Here is a 16,131-nt window from a genome sequence, read left to right as displayed (position 1 = left end):
TCAATGTATAACCTCTTTTTAAAAAGGTAACAAAATGAACTGAGCAGCTGATAAATCTTGTTATTTTAATCCATTCACAAACCAAAGTTAGAAAAAAAAGTACAGTTCTGGTTTTACATGCTGTACTGTTCTTGAACAGGAGCAGTGAAGAAAGCAAATTAATGTGCATCTCCCAAAATCATTAATAATTCTATAAAAAAAAGTTAAAACAGAAAATGAAACAAACAAAAAAAAACTCAAACCTGTACTCAATTTTACAGTTTTTGTTTAAATAATGTCGGAGCTGTTGTTGCTTCTGACAGTGCTGAAACATTCAGTAGGTTATACAGAGAGTGTATGAGGGAGAGATAAGAACAAAAATGAAAATGTGCACGAGCGACAAGCTGAATACATTTCCAATATATCCACACAACTCTTGTGGCTCACGGTGGAATTAATTTAGTTAAAACACAAAAACTGATCCAGATTCACCAAATATTTGCAAAGGGAAGGGCAGTTTAATCCTCAAAGGACAGATGAGAAATACAACCTTTTTTAATTGTTTGTGCTCATATTGTTTCTGTGTACTCATTCTTTTACACAATATTCAAGGTTATTTATGTTCTGTCTACAATTACTATTCAAGGCACGGCACCGTCACCGTCACTATCATGTCCATCAGTCAGGATGTTTCCATCTTAAAAATTGAAGACAGATCGGTGAAAATCATTTTTAAGGGATACAGGGGTAATGGATCTAGTTAACATGGGTGATGTGCCTGCAGTCTAAAATAAGGATTGTGGTTTACTTTCTCAGTGCTCTTTTGGATCTGCTGAAATAAATGTCTAAATATGTTGCAAATTAAATAAAAACTCCAAATTCAGACGGGGCAAGTAAAAGATTGCACATGCAATGCAGTCTTAGTGAATCTGGACCTGAAGTTACTGAGCAAACGGTGTCTGTGGTGCTGCTGTAATGTCAGAGATACAATAAATATTTGCAACAGAAACTCTCCGCTAAGAATGTGAGATTATGAAATGGCAGCAGACGAGGTACATAAACCCAAAATCATTCTGTACAAACAACTTTGAGAACAGAAATTATGGTTTACAGCGCAAATAGTATTGCCACAAACTATTGGCAGAGACCCATCTTGTTCTGGGCTGGCTGGCTACGTGAAGCTGTTGGCTTTGGTCAAACAAAAAATTTGACTGCACCACAAGAAAGAGCACAATAACAATACAACACTGGCAGTATTCATTTTAAAACTTTAATGCTCGCTTAGTTTTAACTGATTTGGCATCGATCATTACCTTTATACAGTGGGGAGAACAAGTATTTGATACACTGCCGATTTTGCAGGTTTTCCCACTTGAAAAGCATGTAAAAGTCTTTAATTTTTATCATAGGTACTCTTCAACTGTGAGTGATGGAATGTAAAAAAAAAAAAAAAATCCAGAAAATCACATTGTATGATTTTTAAGTAATTAATTTGCATTACTTACTTAAAAATCATACAATGTGATTTTCTGGATTTTTTTTAGATTCCATCACTCACAGTTGAAGAGTACCTATGATAAAAATTACAGACTTCTACATGCTTTTCAAGTGGGAAAACCTGCAAAATCGGCAGTGTATCAAATACTTGTTCTCCCCACTGTACGTATTTGGATTATTGGGGATCTGTTCTTCCGAAGCACACAGTGACATAAGCGCTGGTTGAAGTGTGATCGTAGAAAAGATCTGTGCTTTTGAAACGTTAAGCCGAGCAGTTTTCTAGTACGGGGTTCTGCACAGAGAGGGGCACATAGTCAGAAGAGAGAAAAAAAAAAAAGAGGATGAAGCATGCGTTCCAATGAAAAACTTTACTCCTCTTTAAAAAAGAGTCAGGAAAATCTATTTATTAAACCACCACACTTTTGTTTGAGTGGATAACAGTAGAGGATGATGACGCAACATTTTACCACACACAGGATCCTCAAATGAACGAGAAGAAGTGCTAAAAAAAAAATACTCCTCACCCACATCGCCAAATATGAATGTTGGTGCTGCCTCGTCAGGTTTCTGTTCTGCTGCTGGTTTCTAATGATGTGTTAGGGCCAACAGTGGTAGTCTTGTTTTTTTAAAGTCCAATTTCAAAGCAAGTTAGATGGGGCAAAAGTAGAAAAGTGCTTTTGTTGATGAGGTGATCAATGGAATCCAAAATGAAGAAAGCCGGGACGGTGTAGACAGGAAAAAAAGAAGGAAGGAATTCCAGTCCTGGTCTGGACATTCAACTTCTATGTTGTTGTCCTCCTCACAAACATTGGCGTCATCTATATTCCTTCTCTTTACTGGTAGGAGAGCGATGACCAGAACACACTGGGATGGAGTTCAGACCCAGACATGGAGGACAGCACATCTACTCAGGCTGCATCCACTCTTGGAAGGACATGCCAAACATTATTAGGAGTGGTGAACTTGTTGGAGGATGGGATTTTGTCAAGAAACTTAAGTAAATGGGCCTGAAGTTTTCTGTTGCAGCATTCTCAGCAACCGGCCCGATTTCCATGGAGTTCCATAAAGGGAGGCGAGAATGTTGAGGAGCCCACCTTGCAGGTACTGCTGGGTAGATCAGGGAGCTGGAGGTGGCTCAGAGTTGAAAAGTGGATCTGAGCTGGCTTGTGACTTTGGGCTGGTTTTTCTCTGGGGCTCTGGCAGAAGTTAGATGGAGCTGGATCATAGTGGAGACTCTAACGGCTAAAGGAGAAGAAAAACAGAGGTAGAACTAAGGATACAGGAAGGAATGATAAAACAGGCAGGAAAAGATTTGCAACATACGGCTCTAAAGTCTTGCTTTACTTATATACTGTAACACTTTCACAAAATATATTCATGTTTAAAAATAAATATTGAATGAAGCTTCTGCCTGATTCAGCAGCCGTATGAGTTTTGGTAATTATATAGCAATAAATACCAAATACACTGGATGAAACCTGTCGGGTTATGTTCAGTGTTGCACGCACGCACGCACGCACGCACGCACGCACGCACGCACGCACGCACGCACGCACGCACGCACGCACGCACGCACGCACGCACGCACGCACGCTTTTTCCGGGAGCGGAGGCACATGCGCTGGCAATTTGGCAAGCAACAAAAATTACATCCTTTGAATATTATTTTCCTTTTCACTATGGATGCTATTGATATCAAGTTTCGCTAGTTGTCGTTGTGTTTGACAGGGTATAATATGACCTACAATCTAAAATATGAATATTTTAAATTAAAGGTCATAATGTTAAAAGGGCAGGCGAAACTCAGGCAGGCTAATTAATTGGTGGAATTATTGATTAGCAACCATTGAATTCAGTAAAGGACAATTGTGTGTATATATATATATATATATATATATATATATGTATATATATATCTCACATCCGCTATTTATTTATTTGCTAAACACCTACAGTGCAACAGTTGAACAATAAGAGAGAGGAAAGAACCTGGCTGGCCCTGAGGAGGCGGTTGCCGGTTCTCCCTCATAGCTTGTGTCTCAAGTCCAGTTCTCTTTCCCTTCATAACGGCACAATTGTCCAGTAGAAAACTTGTGACTTATTTCCACTCAAGCTCATAAGACTGCAGGACATCTTCTAGTTTCAGCAGAAGTGCTGATTAACTTTTCTGCTTGCCAGATGTTGAGTTGTTACTCTGGCCGTATCATCATCAAAAAAAGCGAAGTACTTTCATAATTTTGTCCTGCTCTGGCTGTTGGCTTCATCAATGTTTAATGAAAACACTCTTTTTGAGCTTCTCTGATAGCCGTTTTTTTAAACTTGGTCCCATGCCATGTGTATTCATATAACTGGCCTGCTGATTAGAAATGGTCAGGTTCGTCAAAGCTTTTTTATCAACAGCTAATTTTTTACATAGATTTACAAGCGGTTGAGCAATAGAGAAGGATACATCATGTTCAGTAATGAACGAGCACACACGGATGTTCGTGTTCGTGTTGGTGCAGGTACGTCAGCTGTGGCTGCGCTGAAGAGACAGCAGCTCTATGAGCAGCATCTCCTTCGTGGAGAGGTACAACTCCCGCTACTGGTGTACGGTAGCTTTTTAGAGCAGAGCGTGCAAAAGCACCTGGCTCTCTTCTGGCACCAGCTACCGAAACACCTGCCGTCTCTGCCCGTTTCTTCCATCCATGCCCAGCACCATTTCATTTTCAGTCTTTTATCGGCCAAATAATCCTCTACAGATTTCATGATTTTTTTCTCCATCTTGAAGTCGGTGATACACAAGTGTTCGTGTTTTCCGGCAGGCTAAAGCGCAGCGCTCTGCGCCCTGCTGCCGTCAAAGACCGCTCTACTTCTGATTGGCTAGTGTTAGTTTGGTTAAGCGCCAGAGCTGCTTTCCTTTCATTCCATTGGTAGACAAACTCAGTTGACTCAAACTGACAATATCCCGTAGCCTATCAACACATATTTAAATGTAAACGTTAAAGTTACTCATGTTTTCATTTTTTTTTTTTTTTTTTTTTTTAAATCAGTCAAACTCTGCACGCCGATAGAAAAAAAAAAAACTCCATACGCCGGAGATCCGGCACGGTGCCGGAATACTATAAGCCCTGCAATTGGGATAGTATTGGGCAGGTGATGAGCAGTGCCTGCTTTTCTCCACAAATACTGCTTACAATTAACGCCAAAGTTCAATCTTGGTGTCATCAGACCAGAGAATCTTATTTCTCATAGTCTGGGAGTCATTCATTTGTCTTGCACTGAGGAAAGGCTTCCGTTGGGCCACTTTGCCATAAAGCCCCGACTGGTGGAGAGCTGCAGTGATAGTTGACTTTGTGGACCTTTCTCTCCCATCTCCCTATTACATCTCTGCAGCTCAGCCACAGTGATGTTTGGGTTTTTTTCTCTCACCAAGGCTCTTCTCCCACGATTGCTCAGTCTGGACGGCCAGGTCTAGGAAGAGTTCTGGTCGTCCCAAACTTCTTCCATTTGAGGATTATGGAGGCCACTGTGCTCTTAGGAACCTTGAGTGCTGCAGACATTCTTTTGTAACATTGGCCAGATCTGGGCTTTGCCACAATTCTGTCTCTGAGCTCCCTGGGCAGTTCCTTTGACCTCATGATTCTCATTTGCTCTGACATGCACTGTGAGCTGTAAAGTCTTATATAGACAGGTGTTTACCTTTCCTAATCAGGTCCAACCCCCATAACCTCCACACAAAGCTAACAGAGAGAGCAAAAAATAAAGATTTCAATTTATTGCTTCTGCTCATGTTTTAACAGCTATGCTAACTTTCATTGTAATGCAATAAAATGTTGACTGGGGAAGTTAACGGTTACTGAACTGCGCAGGTTATAACAAATTGTGTCATTTTTCAAAGTTACTAAGGTCCAAGTCGCATCTAAACAGAGATTTCAAACACTGACCAGCTGATGACGTGACAAGAAAATATTCACACGTAATCTAAAAAAAAACAAAACATTAAGGGATGCACACAACTCAGTAATGAGCGACAGATTGGAGAATGCACAAAGAATTAGCGGATCGTACCCACCATTTGTTTTAGTTTTTTTTAAAAGGAACCCTGGTTATTAAGACTTGTAGTCCGCAATTAGCCACAATTGTTCTCTTATACTAAAATATGTTGTTAGAAACACATAAAATAATCTAATTGCTTAAAAAATCTACAATGTTTATCACATATTTTGACCTGCGGGAGGCGCCATGTTCTACCTGCGCAATGCATTCTGGGGGCGATGACGTAGACCGGTGGCTCTGGGAAGATAAGCCGCGTTAGTTTAACTGCGACAGGTATCTAAAACATAGATGAGCAGCTCTCTCCCGGCCGTGGAGGCTGACGAGGGAGCCCATAAGACGTCTCGGTCGAGGCAAACTGGATCAAAGTTCTCCTGTGCTGTGATGCACGGGAGATCTGCAAAAATGATCAAAGTCGTGCGCATCTTACCAGTGCATTAAACTGTATATAATGCAGCGGCGCAGCCAGCCGGAATCCTGTACGCACTGCATACCCTTTTTTTGAAGGATTTATTTTTAGTACGTGCTGGGCGAGGCCGGTTTTAGGGGGGGGGGGGGGGGGGGCAGCGTGCGTCCTGCCCACCGGCGTCTCCATCCCGGCAATAGTGGAAAGTGGGTGGCGGGTGGCGGGTGACGGCTACGGCGTAGGCTACAGCGTAGACGGCGTAGCCGTGGCTCTAGAGCCTGCAGCGCACCGCCACCCGCTCTCCACTCTCGCCGGGATGGAGACGCCGGTGGGCAGGACGCACGCTGCCCCCCCCCCTAAAACCGGCCTCGGTGCTGGGTCCACCGTTTGATGACAGACCAGAGGCTGAGGGGACTGGCCCGGGACTTTGACTAAACGGGAGGCGCAGACTTCGCGTCAAATAGGCAAGAACATCTTTATTTAATTTAATGACGCCAGATCTGGCTGGGGTTTTTATTGTAGCATCGGCTATCTGCTAGTTGAAACGTGTGGTCGGTTAGTCTATCTGAGTTTTATGGTGTTTTTATAGTTCATGCTTTATGGTGCTGTACTTTTTTTTTTTTTACTTTTTTGTAGGTGCGCCGTCACCTTAATGTTTTTAGCTGCATTTTCATCTGTGTTTCTGTTGCGCCATCAACTGTTCAGCTGTGTTTTCATCTGTTTCTGGGTGTCAAAACAGTGGACGGGGGCTAGCAGGTGCCACCGTCTGATGTCACTACCCAGAATGCATTGCGGTGTAAACAACAATGCCGACCTACGAGTTAAATTATATTTTCAAATTTTATAAAAACGAAAACATCAAAAAGGTTTTTTATATCACATTGTTATAATTGATACCAACATTTATCTTTTAAGACCTACATGTCTTAATAGCCAGGGTTCCCTTTAAATATAAACTGTGAGACAGTTCACGCTGAGTTGAATGTAGATAAAGTACATGAACAATATAACTAATATATTGTCATGCTGTATAATACATTTTTTTAAACAACTCCCCTTTACTAAGGTTTTATTTCATCAATCAGATTGTGGGACTGTGGGGAAAGGAGGAACAACCACACCAGGGAGACAGAGAGGCAGAAGTCAGAGGACACTAACACGCAGGACCAGAGGAGCTGCAAGAAATATTCTGACATGCAGATATGTTTATTTTTGTAAATACTCTCTCATAATGCTTACATTATATTTTTGGTCCAAATAATATGGTCTACAGGTTTTTGTTTTATCTTGTTGACAAAACTGCAGTTGCTGAGTGGTATTGACTGCTGCAGGTCCAGAAGGTACTGTACCACCGGGCCTGATGTTCCCAAGTTGTCGTGATTCCTTCAAGATTGGACATACTGTAACTGAGACATGTGGACAACTTCTGCTGGGGCGGCATAACTCACGGGGTTCAGGAAAACAAAGGTAGTCTTGCTGTTTCCAAAACTACTGCTGCGTTTGGTAAATGAGGAACATGTTTTTTTGACTCAAATACTGGTTTCAGATTGCACTACCTTATATTAAATGTTTTAATGGATTCTTTCCCCCCATTTCTGTCTCATAGTTGAGGCCTCTCTCCTTTTTAACTGTGAGAACTTGCACAATTGGTGGCTGACTAAATACTTTTTTGCCCCACTGTATATGAATGTGTGTCTATGCTTGGTATTTTTTCTCTCATTCATCTGTTTGTCAACCGAAATCTTTAAGAATAATGTATGGATCTGCATCAAAATTGAACCAGAGAACATACATGAGCTTGAGCAGCGTGACATAGTTCTTGTTTGTTTTACAGTCTGTTCAGGAATGTAGAATCACATTTTAGCAGACTTTGTTAATGGACTGTGTTACTTTGTTGAAAGGTGAGACATAAATGATGATTAATATCATCATTTCTGTCAGCTTTTTTTTAAAGTTAAGAGGATTTAAAAATTTCCTGGAGCATGGAAGACTTGGCCCAGATATATTGTAATATATGTTTGCTACACCCAATGTCCAGAAATGGTGTAGTGCTATTAGTTCAACATCTGGTCCTCTGCATATTACCTTGCACATAGGAAAATTCACAAAAATCAGTCAAAATTCATGCTTACCGTCCTACTTTGCTTGTTGAAGCTGATTCACATTGTCATTTCCCTGTAAAAGGAGACAGTGATGTACAGTTTGTCACCGACAGTAGAAAAGTAACAAAATAAAACATACAACATGATAAAATATACAATAATCCTAAATTAACTAGCTATAAATTATCAGCACGTTCCTGAGATTTTAATAGAGAAAAACTTTACAATAAAGTCTCAATAAAATGTAATAATTCCTTCACAAAAATAAAAACAAGCAATTCTATGCAAAAAATGATTCATATTTGATGCTAAAAATGAGAAAAGCAAAAAAGAACAAAAACAAAAAAGTTTCCATTTTACTTCACATTGAGGACAAATGCACAAATACAGATTAGTAACATGATCTGTGAATATGAGGTGTTATGCGAATGGATCACTTTCGCTTTTTATTTCATTTCAGTGAGTATCTGGTTCATTGTGTTAAATGTGAATGGTATAATTGGGTTCTCTCTTTCCAGGATGAATGCACATGAAATTAATGTTGACTGCAAAATGAATCCTTACAATGTGTCACTGATGCAACACTGTCAGGCTTTATTTTCTGATACAAGCGTACAAGCCAACAGTTCACTGACTTAACGGCGCTAACAAGAAGCTTATGGATGATGTGAAAAGACATGGAGGTACGAGACGTGAAGAGGATAATTGTTGCAGTTGATGTCTAGAGCAGTGGTAAATGAAAAGTTGGAGTTTGTTACGGATGAGTGGAGAAGCAGAAGCCACACAGAAACATGACAAGATGCTGACAAACGACACCGAGGATGTAGATGGATATTAAACAAGTTAGATCTGCTGGAAGACAATGGGACACATAAATTAAGATGTTGCGGCTCTTACGAGTCATTTTGACTTTGATAAGGACTCCCCAGGGTTATCTTCCCCTGCTGTGTTAGCAGAGATCTGTGACTGGGGCTCAGGTGGAGACACTGGCATAGGCATAGGCAGGGGGATGGGCTTACTCTGGTCTTCTGGGGTTTCAGGACCCAGATTAGATGTAGGCTGGATTATGATTACTGTGTTACCTGTTGGATTGGAACATGAAAACATGAATACTGATGTGCAAGTGAATGTTAAATCCACCAGTGAAAGAACAAACTACTCTGATCTACTGGATATAAAACATCTTAGTAAGGTTTTCTCAGTATGCCTTTATGGTAAAAAACAACACATCTTTTGAAATACAGTCCTGTGTTTTTGGTTCTGTGGGTTTACTGTAGACTGATATAACAACTAGCCAATAATTGCTCATGTTAGCAAACATATTGCAGAGCAAAACAAAACAAAACATAAAACAAATCACTATGAAATTATATTTCAATATTTCCTAATTTGATAGAAAGTATTTGTTTGGTGGTAAGACAAAATAAATGTATGATTAGGTAGTAAAGTGCTATCCACAAAGTTGTATCGCCTCTAATGTGTATGATGCTTGGATTAGCAAAAAATAAAAAAATAAAACTTAAAGGAGCTTGAGGCCGGATTGTGGCAGGATTTATGAAAAAAATCCGTATACATTTTAAGTTTTCTAGTAATAAGGTCAGATGAAGCGTTCCAAACCCAAAAGAATGAGCCCTCTAGTGTATCTCTCCTTTGCCTTGAACAGGCTGTGTGCTGCAAAATGTGCTGCAATTCGGTCCCGAATTTCCCGCGCTGGGCTGCGGATGTGACGTCACATGACGCTGCATGTGCGTTCTCCCCGTTCTCCCGTGCCGGCTTCGCTGTTGGCTGCAGTACCCCCAACGGCCGTCGTGGTGAAGGGTGGCGCTAGAGAGTCTCATTTCTTAAAAGGAGCCTCAAGCTCCTTTAAATTTACTTCCATGACATTCTTCTGCAGTCGACCAAATATATTGTGTGTTTACAAATGATTAAAGCCAAAAGACACCTGAAGTCTATTTGGTGATTCTTACATTGCTGATGGTGACGTATTAAGACAACAAGATTGTTCTGCTGATGATGGTGGGATAGAGCAGGTTTATGCAGTTTTATTTTAAGTCATGTCTGTTATGCCTCAAGGGGGTTGAACACTAGCAAAGAGATTTTGAACACAGCAGAATGATATATGTAATAAATGTAGACGTTCTACAGCTTTGAAAGCCAAGCGCACTGAATTAGAAACACAGCGTAATGTAATTGAAAAGCACCCTGACACTAGCCTAATAAAGACCTAATTAGCTGATGCAGGCCACATGGAATAAGCTACCCTTGATAGCGGCCCCCAGTTAAGCCTGAGCATCCAGACAAATGGCTCACAGTCGAAGGAGGTGTATTTCTAAATTCAAGCATGCGGTTCACCACCAACCAGTTTATGATTCTCATTAATATTAACCGCTCAGCAGCACATACAGAATGCTGAGAAACAGCCTCGGTAACTGACAATGTCATGGCCAGGAACATACATTAGAGACCCCAGCTACCACAGAGAAAGAGTGGGAAACACTGCCCCCGGGAACACGAGGAAGATCAATTTAAAGGAGACATATTATGAAAAACACGTTTTTTCTTGCTTTAACATATATAAAGTGGTCTCCCCTCAGCCTGCCAACTTAGAGAAGGAGGAAAGAAAACCAAATTCTGCAGTGTCTGTACAGCCACCCGGATGAGCCATCCAGTGTCATGTGGCTTCTACGAGACGTTCAGATTCTGCTCCCCTCGTTACGTAACGACGGGAGCGATTTACAGAGTTTGGCCTCTGATGCGTGAAATCACGCCCACAACTAACTCTGGCTAGTTGTTCCATCGGCTTGAGAAGGGCATTATCACAGGATGCACCATTTCTGTGATATTGTTTGCCTTGGCCATGAATATGTTGGTGAAGTCAGCAGAGGTGGAGTGCAGAGGCCCACTAACCAACTCAGGTATGCGGCAGCCCCCTATCAGAGCATTTATGGATGATCTGACAGTGACCACAACATCAGTCCCGGGCTGTAGATGGATCCTTCAAGGCCTCGAGCGCCTCATCAGTTGGGCCCGAATGAACTTTAAGCCAGCCAAGTCCAGGTCCCTGGTGGTGAGGAAGGGGAAGGTTACAGACCGGTTTCGCTTCTCAATAGGGGCCACCGAGATTCCATCTGTGGGAGAGAAGCCAGTTAAGAGTCTGGGTAAGATCTACGACTGCACCCTGAAGAACACCGCAGCACTCCAAGCAACATCTGAGGAGTTGGGATCCTGGCTGAAGGCAGTGGATAAGTCAGGGTTACCAGGGAAATTTAAAGCCTGGATTTACCAGCATGGCATTTTGCCACGACTCCTCTGGCCGCTGCTGGTCTACGATGTGCCAATGACCACCGTCGAGTGCTTCGAGAGGAAGGTCAGCTCCTTTCTACGGAAGTGGTTGGGCCTTCCACGAAGCCTCAGCAGCATCGCCTTGTACGGGAGGAACAACAAGCTGAAGCTGCCCTTCAGTAGTCTGATGGAGGAGTTTATGGTCACCCGAGCAAGAGAGGTGCTGCTGTACAGAGACTCCAGTGACACCAAAGTCTCCTCGGCAGGCATCGAAGTGAGGACCGGCAGGAAGTGGAGGGCTCAAGAGGCGGTTGACCAGGCTGAGTCCCGCTTGCGGCACAGCGAGCTGGTTGGAAAAGTGGCTTCTGGACGAGCAGGACTCGGGAGTAACCCAAGACCTTCCTACAACAAGACCCAGGGGAAGGAAAGGCGGCTGCTGATCCAGGAGGAGGTCCGAGCTGGGGTGGAGGAAGCCCGCTGCAGTAGGGCAGTAGGGATGCGGCAGCAGGGGGCGTGGACCCGATGGGAGGAGGCAGCTGACCAGAAGATAACGTGGACAGAGTTATGGCGATCTGAGCCACACCGGATTAAGTTCCTCATCCAGTCGGTGTACGACGTCCTCCCGAGTCCGTCCAACCTCTTCCGCTGGGGCTTGGCCGAGAACCCACTGTGCCCCCTCTGCCAAAGAACTGGACCGCTGGAGCATGTCCTGAGCTGCTGCCCTAAGGCACTGGGTGATGGTCGTTACCGCTGGCGCCATGACCAAGTGCTGCGGGTCATCGCAGAGGCCATTTGCACAGGGATCTCCACCAGTAAAGGCCAGCAACCATCAAGGCAGTACATCGCCTTTGTTAAGGCTGGGGAGAAGCCCCAGCAGCTCCGGAGTCAGGCAGGGGGGCTGCTGGCAACAGCTCGGGATTGGCAGCTGAAGGTCGACCTAGGGAGACGGCTCAAGTTCCCGGAGAACATTGCAGTGACCACACTCAGGCCTGACATGGTCCTAGTGTCAGAGTCAACAAGACAGGTGGTCCTGCTGGAGTTGACTGTCCCCTGGGAAGACCGGATGGAGGAGGCCTTTGAGAGGAAGAGGGCCAAGTATGAGGAGCTGGCAGGTGAATGCCGAAGCAAGGGATGGAAGACCCGATGCAACCCCATCGAGGTCGGTTGCAGAGGATTTGCCGGCCAGTCTCTCAGCAGGGCATTCAAGATGCTGGGAGTGAAGGGACTGCAGCACAGAAAAGCCATCAAAAACATCTCAGACGCAGCAGAGAAGGCGTCAAGATGGCTGTGGATCAAGCGGGGCGATCCGTGGACCACAAAAGCTACCTAGACACAAGCCGGGATTTGATCACCCCGGCTGGGTCACCTGGGCGAGGGTGTCTGTTGTGAGACCCGAAACACCCCGTGACCCCAGGCTACAACACTGATGATGTGTCTAGGTGGCACCAGAAGGTGTATTTGAGAACTAGTTGATCTGGCCAAGCCAGTGACTTCCGGGAATAGGACGGATGACGACCATGAAAGTATGGCGACTGCTGGAGAGACAGCTGACTACTGGAAAGACAGTAACCGGGGCAGAGAGGGCCAGCAACCCAAACTGCAGCTCCCGTGAGGGTGCACCCACAATCAAGCTACGGAAAACCCTACTATATTATACCCCCAGGGGTGCCCGAGAGGGGGGGATGATGAGCACCCCAACAGGACGGACAACCAGGCAATGACCCATGCTAATGGAAAAACGACAATGAATGCAGTCTGTTCATGTGGCAAGGTCTGCAAGAACCCGCGTGGTCTGAAGATCCACCAGACCAAAATGAAATGTTTGACAGGGACGCAGGTGGTGCAACGCACAGGTCAAGTACCTGGTGAGACGCAGGAGGAGCCCGGCCAGGAGTCAACCCACAGTGCCCAGACCCTCCAAGCTCCACAAGCCCCGCCCTATGTCAGGCAGTCCGAACATCGCCGGGTCATGTGGCCTTCAGCCAAGAAGGAAAGAGAATGGCTCCAGTTTGATGAAGACCTGGATCAAGTCATTGACGCTACAGCAAGGGGAGTTGCTGACCAGAAGTTGCGGACAATGTCGGCAATGATCGTCAGCATAGGTGCTGAAAGATTTGGCATAAAAGAACAGCAGCCAACCAGACGTCTAGGGGAGCCAAACAGGCGGGAGGTCAAGATCAGCCAGTTACGGCAGGAGCTTAGACTGCTTGGGCGGCAGTTTAAGCAGGCAAAGGAGGAGGAGAAGGCCGGGCTGGCAGAGCTCCGTAACATCCTGAGGAAAAAACTCACCACCCTCCGTCGAGCCGAGTGGCATAGAAGGAGGGGCAGGGAGAGAGCCAGGAGACGTGCAGCTTTCATCTCCAATCCCTTTGGCTTCACCAAGAAGACCCTTGGTCAGAAAAGAAGTGGCCACCTTGCCTGCACTGAAGACGAGGTTAACAAGTACCTCAGTGCCACCTACAGTGACAGTGCAAGAGAGAAAGACCTGGGGCCGTGCAGGACATTGATAGCTCCGCCAGAACCCACCTCAGCATTTAACACCAAGGAGCCAACTTTGAAGGAAGTTGAGGAGGTTGTAAAGGCAGCTAGATCCAATTCAGCGCCAGGTCCCAGTGGAGTGCCATATGTTGTCTACAAGAGATGCCCTAGACTCTTGAAGCGACTATGGAGGATCCTCAAAGTCATCTGGAGAAGAGGGAAGGTGGCCCAGCAGTGGAGGCATGCAGAGGGTGTCTGGATTCCAAAGGAGGAGAGCTCGACTACAATCGAGCAGTTCCGGATCATCTCACTCCTCAGCGTCGAGGGCAAGATATTCTTTAGTATTGTTGCCCGGCGCATGACGGAGTTCCTCCTGAGGAACAGGTACATCGACACCTCTGTGCAGAAAGGGGGAGTCCCAAAGGTTCCAGGATGCATCGAGCATACAGGAGTCATCACCCAGCTGATCCGGGAGGCTCGTGAGGGCAAAGGAGATCTGGCAGTCCTTTGGCTCGACCTTGCCAACGCCTACGGGTCCATTCCACACAAGCTGGTGGAAACCTCGCTTGACCGACACCACGTTCCAGGAAAAATCAAAGAAGTCATACTGGACTACTACAGCTGCTTCAGTTTGAGAGTCACTTCTGGAACAGTAACATCCACATTCCATCGGCTTGAGAAGGGCATTATCACAGGATGCACCATTTCTGTGATATTGTTTGCCTTGGCCATGAATATGTTGGTGAAGTCAGCAGAGGTGGAGTGCAGAGGCCCACTAACCAACTCAGGTATGCGGCAGCCCCCTATCAGAGCATTTATGGATGATCTGACAGTGACCACAACATCAGTCCCGGGCTGTAGATGGATCCTTCAAGGCCTCGAGCGCCTCATCAGTTGGGCCCGAATGAACTTTAAGCCAGCCAAGTCCAGGTCCCTGGTGGTGAGGAAGGGGAAGGTTACAGACCGGTTTCGCTTCTCAATAGGGGCCACCGAGATTCCATCTGTGGGAGAGAAGCCAGTTAAGAGTCTGGGTAAGATCTACGACTGCACCCTGAAGAACACCGCAGCACTCCAAGCAACATCTGAGGAGTTGGGATCCTGGCTGAAGGCAGTGGATAAGTCAGGGTTACCAGGGAAATTTAAAGCCTGGATTTACCAGCATGGCATTTTGCCACGACTCCTCTGGCCGCTGCTGGTCTACGATGTGCCAATGACCACCGTCGAGTGCTTCGAGAGGAAGGTCAGCTCCTTTCTACGGAAGTGGTTGGGCCTTCCACGAAGCCTCAGCAGCATCGCCTTGTACGGGAGGAACAACAAGCTGAAGCTGCCCTTCAGTAGTCTGATGGAGGAGTTTATGGTCACCCGAGCAAGAGAGGTGCTGCTGTACAGAGACTCCAGTGACACCAAAGTCTCCTCGGCAGGCATCGAAGTGAGGACCGGCAGGAAGTGGAGGGCTCAAGAGGCGGTTGACCAGGCTGAGTCCCGCTTGCGGCACAGCGAGCTGGTTGGAAAAGTGGCTTCTGGACGAGCAGGACTCGGGAGTAACCCAAGACCTTCCTACAACAAGACCCAGGGGAAGGAAAGGCGGCTGCTGATCCAGGAGGAGGTCCGAGCTGGGGTGGAGGAAGCCCGCTGCAGTAGGGCAGTAGGGATGCGGCAGCAGGGGGCGTGGACCCGATGGGAGGAGGCAGCTGACCGGAAGATAACGTGGACAGAGTTATGGCGATCTGAGCCACACCGGATTAAGTTCCTCATCCAGTCGGTGTACGACGTCCTCCCGAGTCCGTCCAACCTCTTCCGCTGGGGCTTGGCCGAGAACCCACTGTGCCCCCTCTGCCAAAGAACTGGACCGCTGGAGCATGTCCTGAGCTGCTGCCCTAAGGCACTGGGTGATGGTCGTTACCGCTGGCGCCATGACCAAGTGCTGCGGGTCATCGCAGAGGCCATTTGCACAGGGATCTCCACCAGTAAAGGCCAGCAACCATCAAGGCAGTACATCGCCTTTGTTAAGGCTGGGGAGAAGCCCCAGCAGCTCCGGAGTCAGGCAGGGGGGCTGCTGGCAACAGCTCGGGATTGGCAGCTGAAGGTCGACCTAGGGAGACGGCTCAAGTTCCCGGAGAACATTGCAGTGACCACACTCAGGCCTGACATGGTCCTAGTGTCAGAGTCAACAAGACAGGTGGTCCTGCTGGAGTTGACTGTCCCCTGGGAAGACCGGATGGAGGAGGCCTTTGAGAGGAAGAGGGCCAAGTATGAGGAGCTGGCAGGTGAATGCCGAAGCAAGGGATGGAAGACCCGATGCAACCCCATCGAGGTCGGTTGCAGAGGATTTGCCGGCCAGTCTCTCAGCAGG

The 16,131-nt window shown here is 45.9% G+C and overlaps 1 protein-coding gene across 5 annotated transcripts in view; it reads right to left on the bottom strand.

Moving 5' to 3' along the window:
* Nucleotides 1-1,563: 1,563 nt before the first annotated feature.
* Nucleotides 1,564-16,131, bottom strand: part of dnajc5ga (DnaJ (Hsp40) homolog, subfamily C, member 5 gamma a) — a 35,677-nt gene continuing 21,109 nt past the window's right edge. For 3 of the 5 annotated variants that reach the window (XM_061707075.1, XM_061707078.1, XM_061707077.1), the window contains exons 6-8: nt 8,916-9,100; nt 8,049-8,091; nt 1,564-2,718 (exon numbers count right to left, since the gene is read on the bottom strand). In XM_061707075.1, the coding sequence (XP_061563059.1) occupies nt 8,919-9,100 (182 nt within the window). In that variant the 3' untranslated portion in view covers nt 1,564-2,718; nt 8,049-8,091; nt 8,916-8,918. The remainder of the gene's footprint in view (nt 2,719-8,048; nt 8,092-8,915; nt 9,101-16,131) is intronic. The other 2 variants (XM_061707079.1, XM_061707080.1) reach the window with 2 other exon arrangements.

This window comes from Cololabis saira, chromosome 18, assembly GCF_033807715.1.
Source record: "Cololabis saira isolate AMF1-May2022 chromosome 18, fColSai1.1, whole genome shotgun sequence".
NCBI classification, from domain to species: Eukaryota; Metazoa; Chordata; class Actinopteri; order Beloniformes; family Belonidae; genus Cololabis; species Cololabis saira.
Note: the sequence above shows the minus strand (reverse complement) of the source record. Positions and strands in the feature narration are given on the sequence as shown.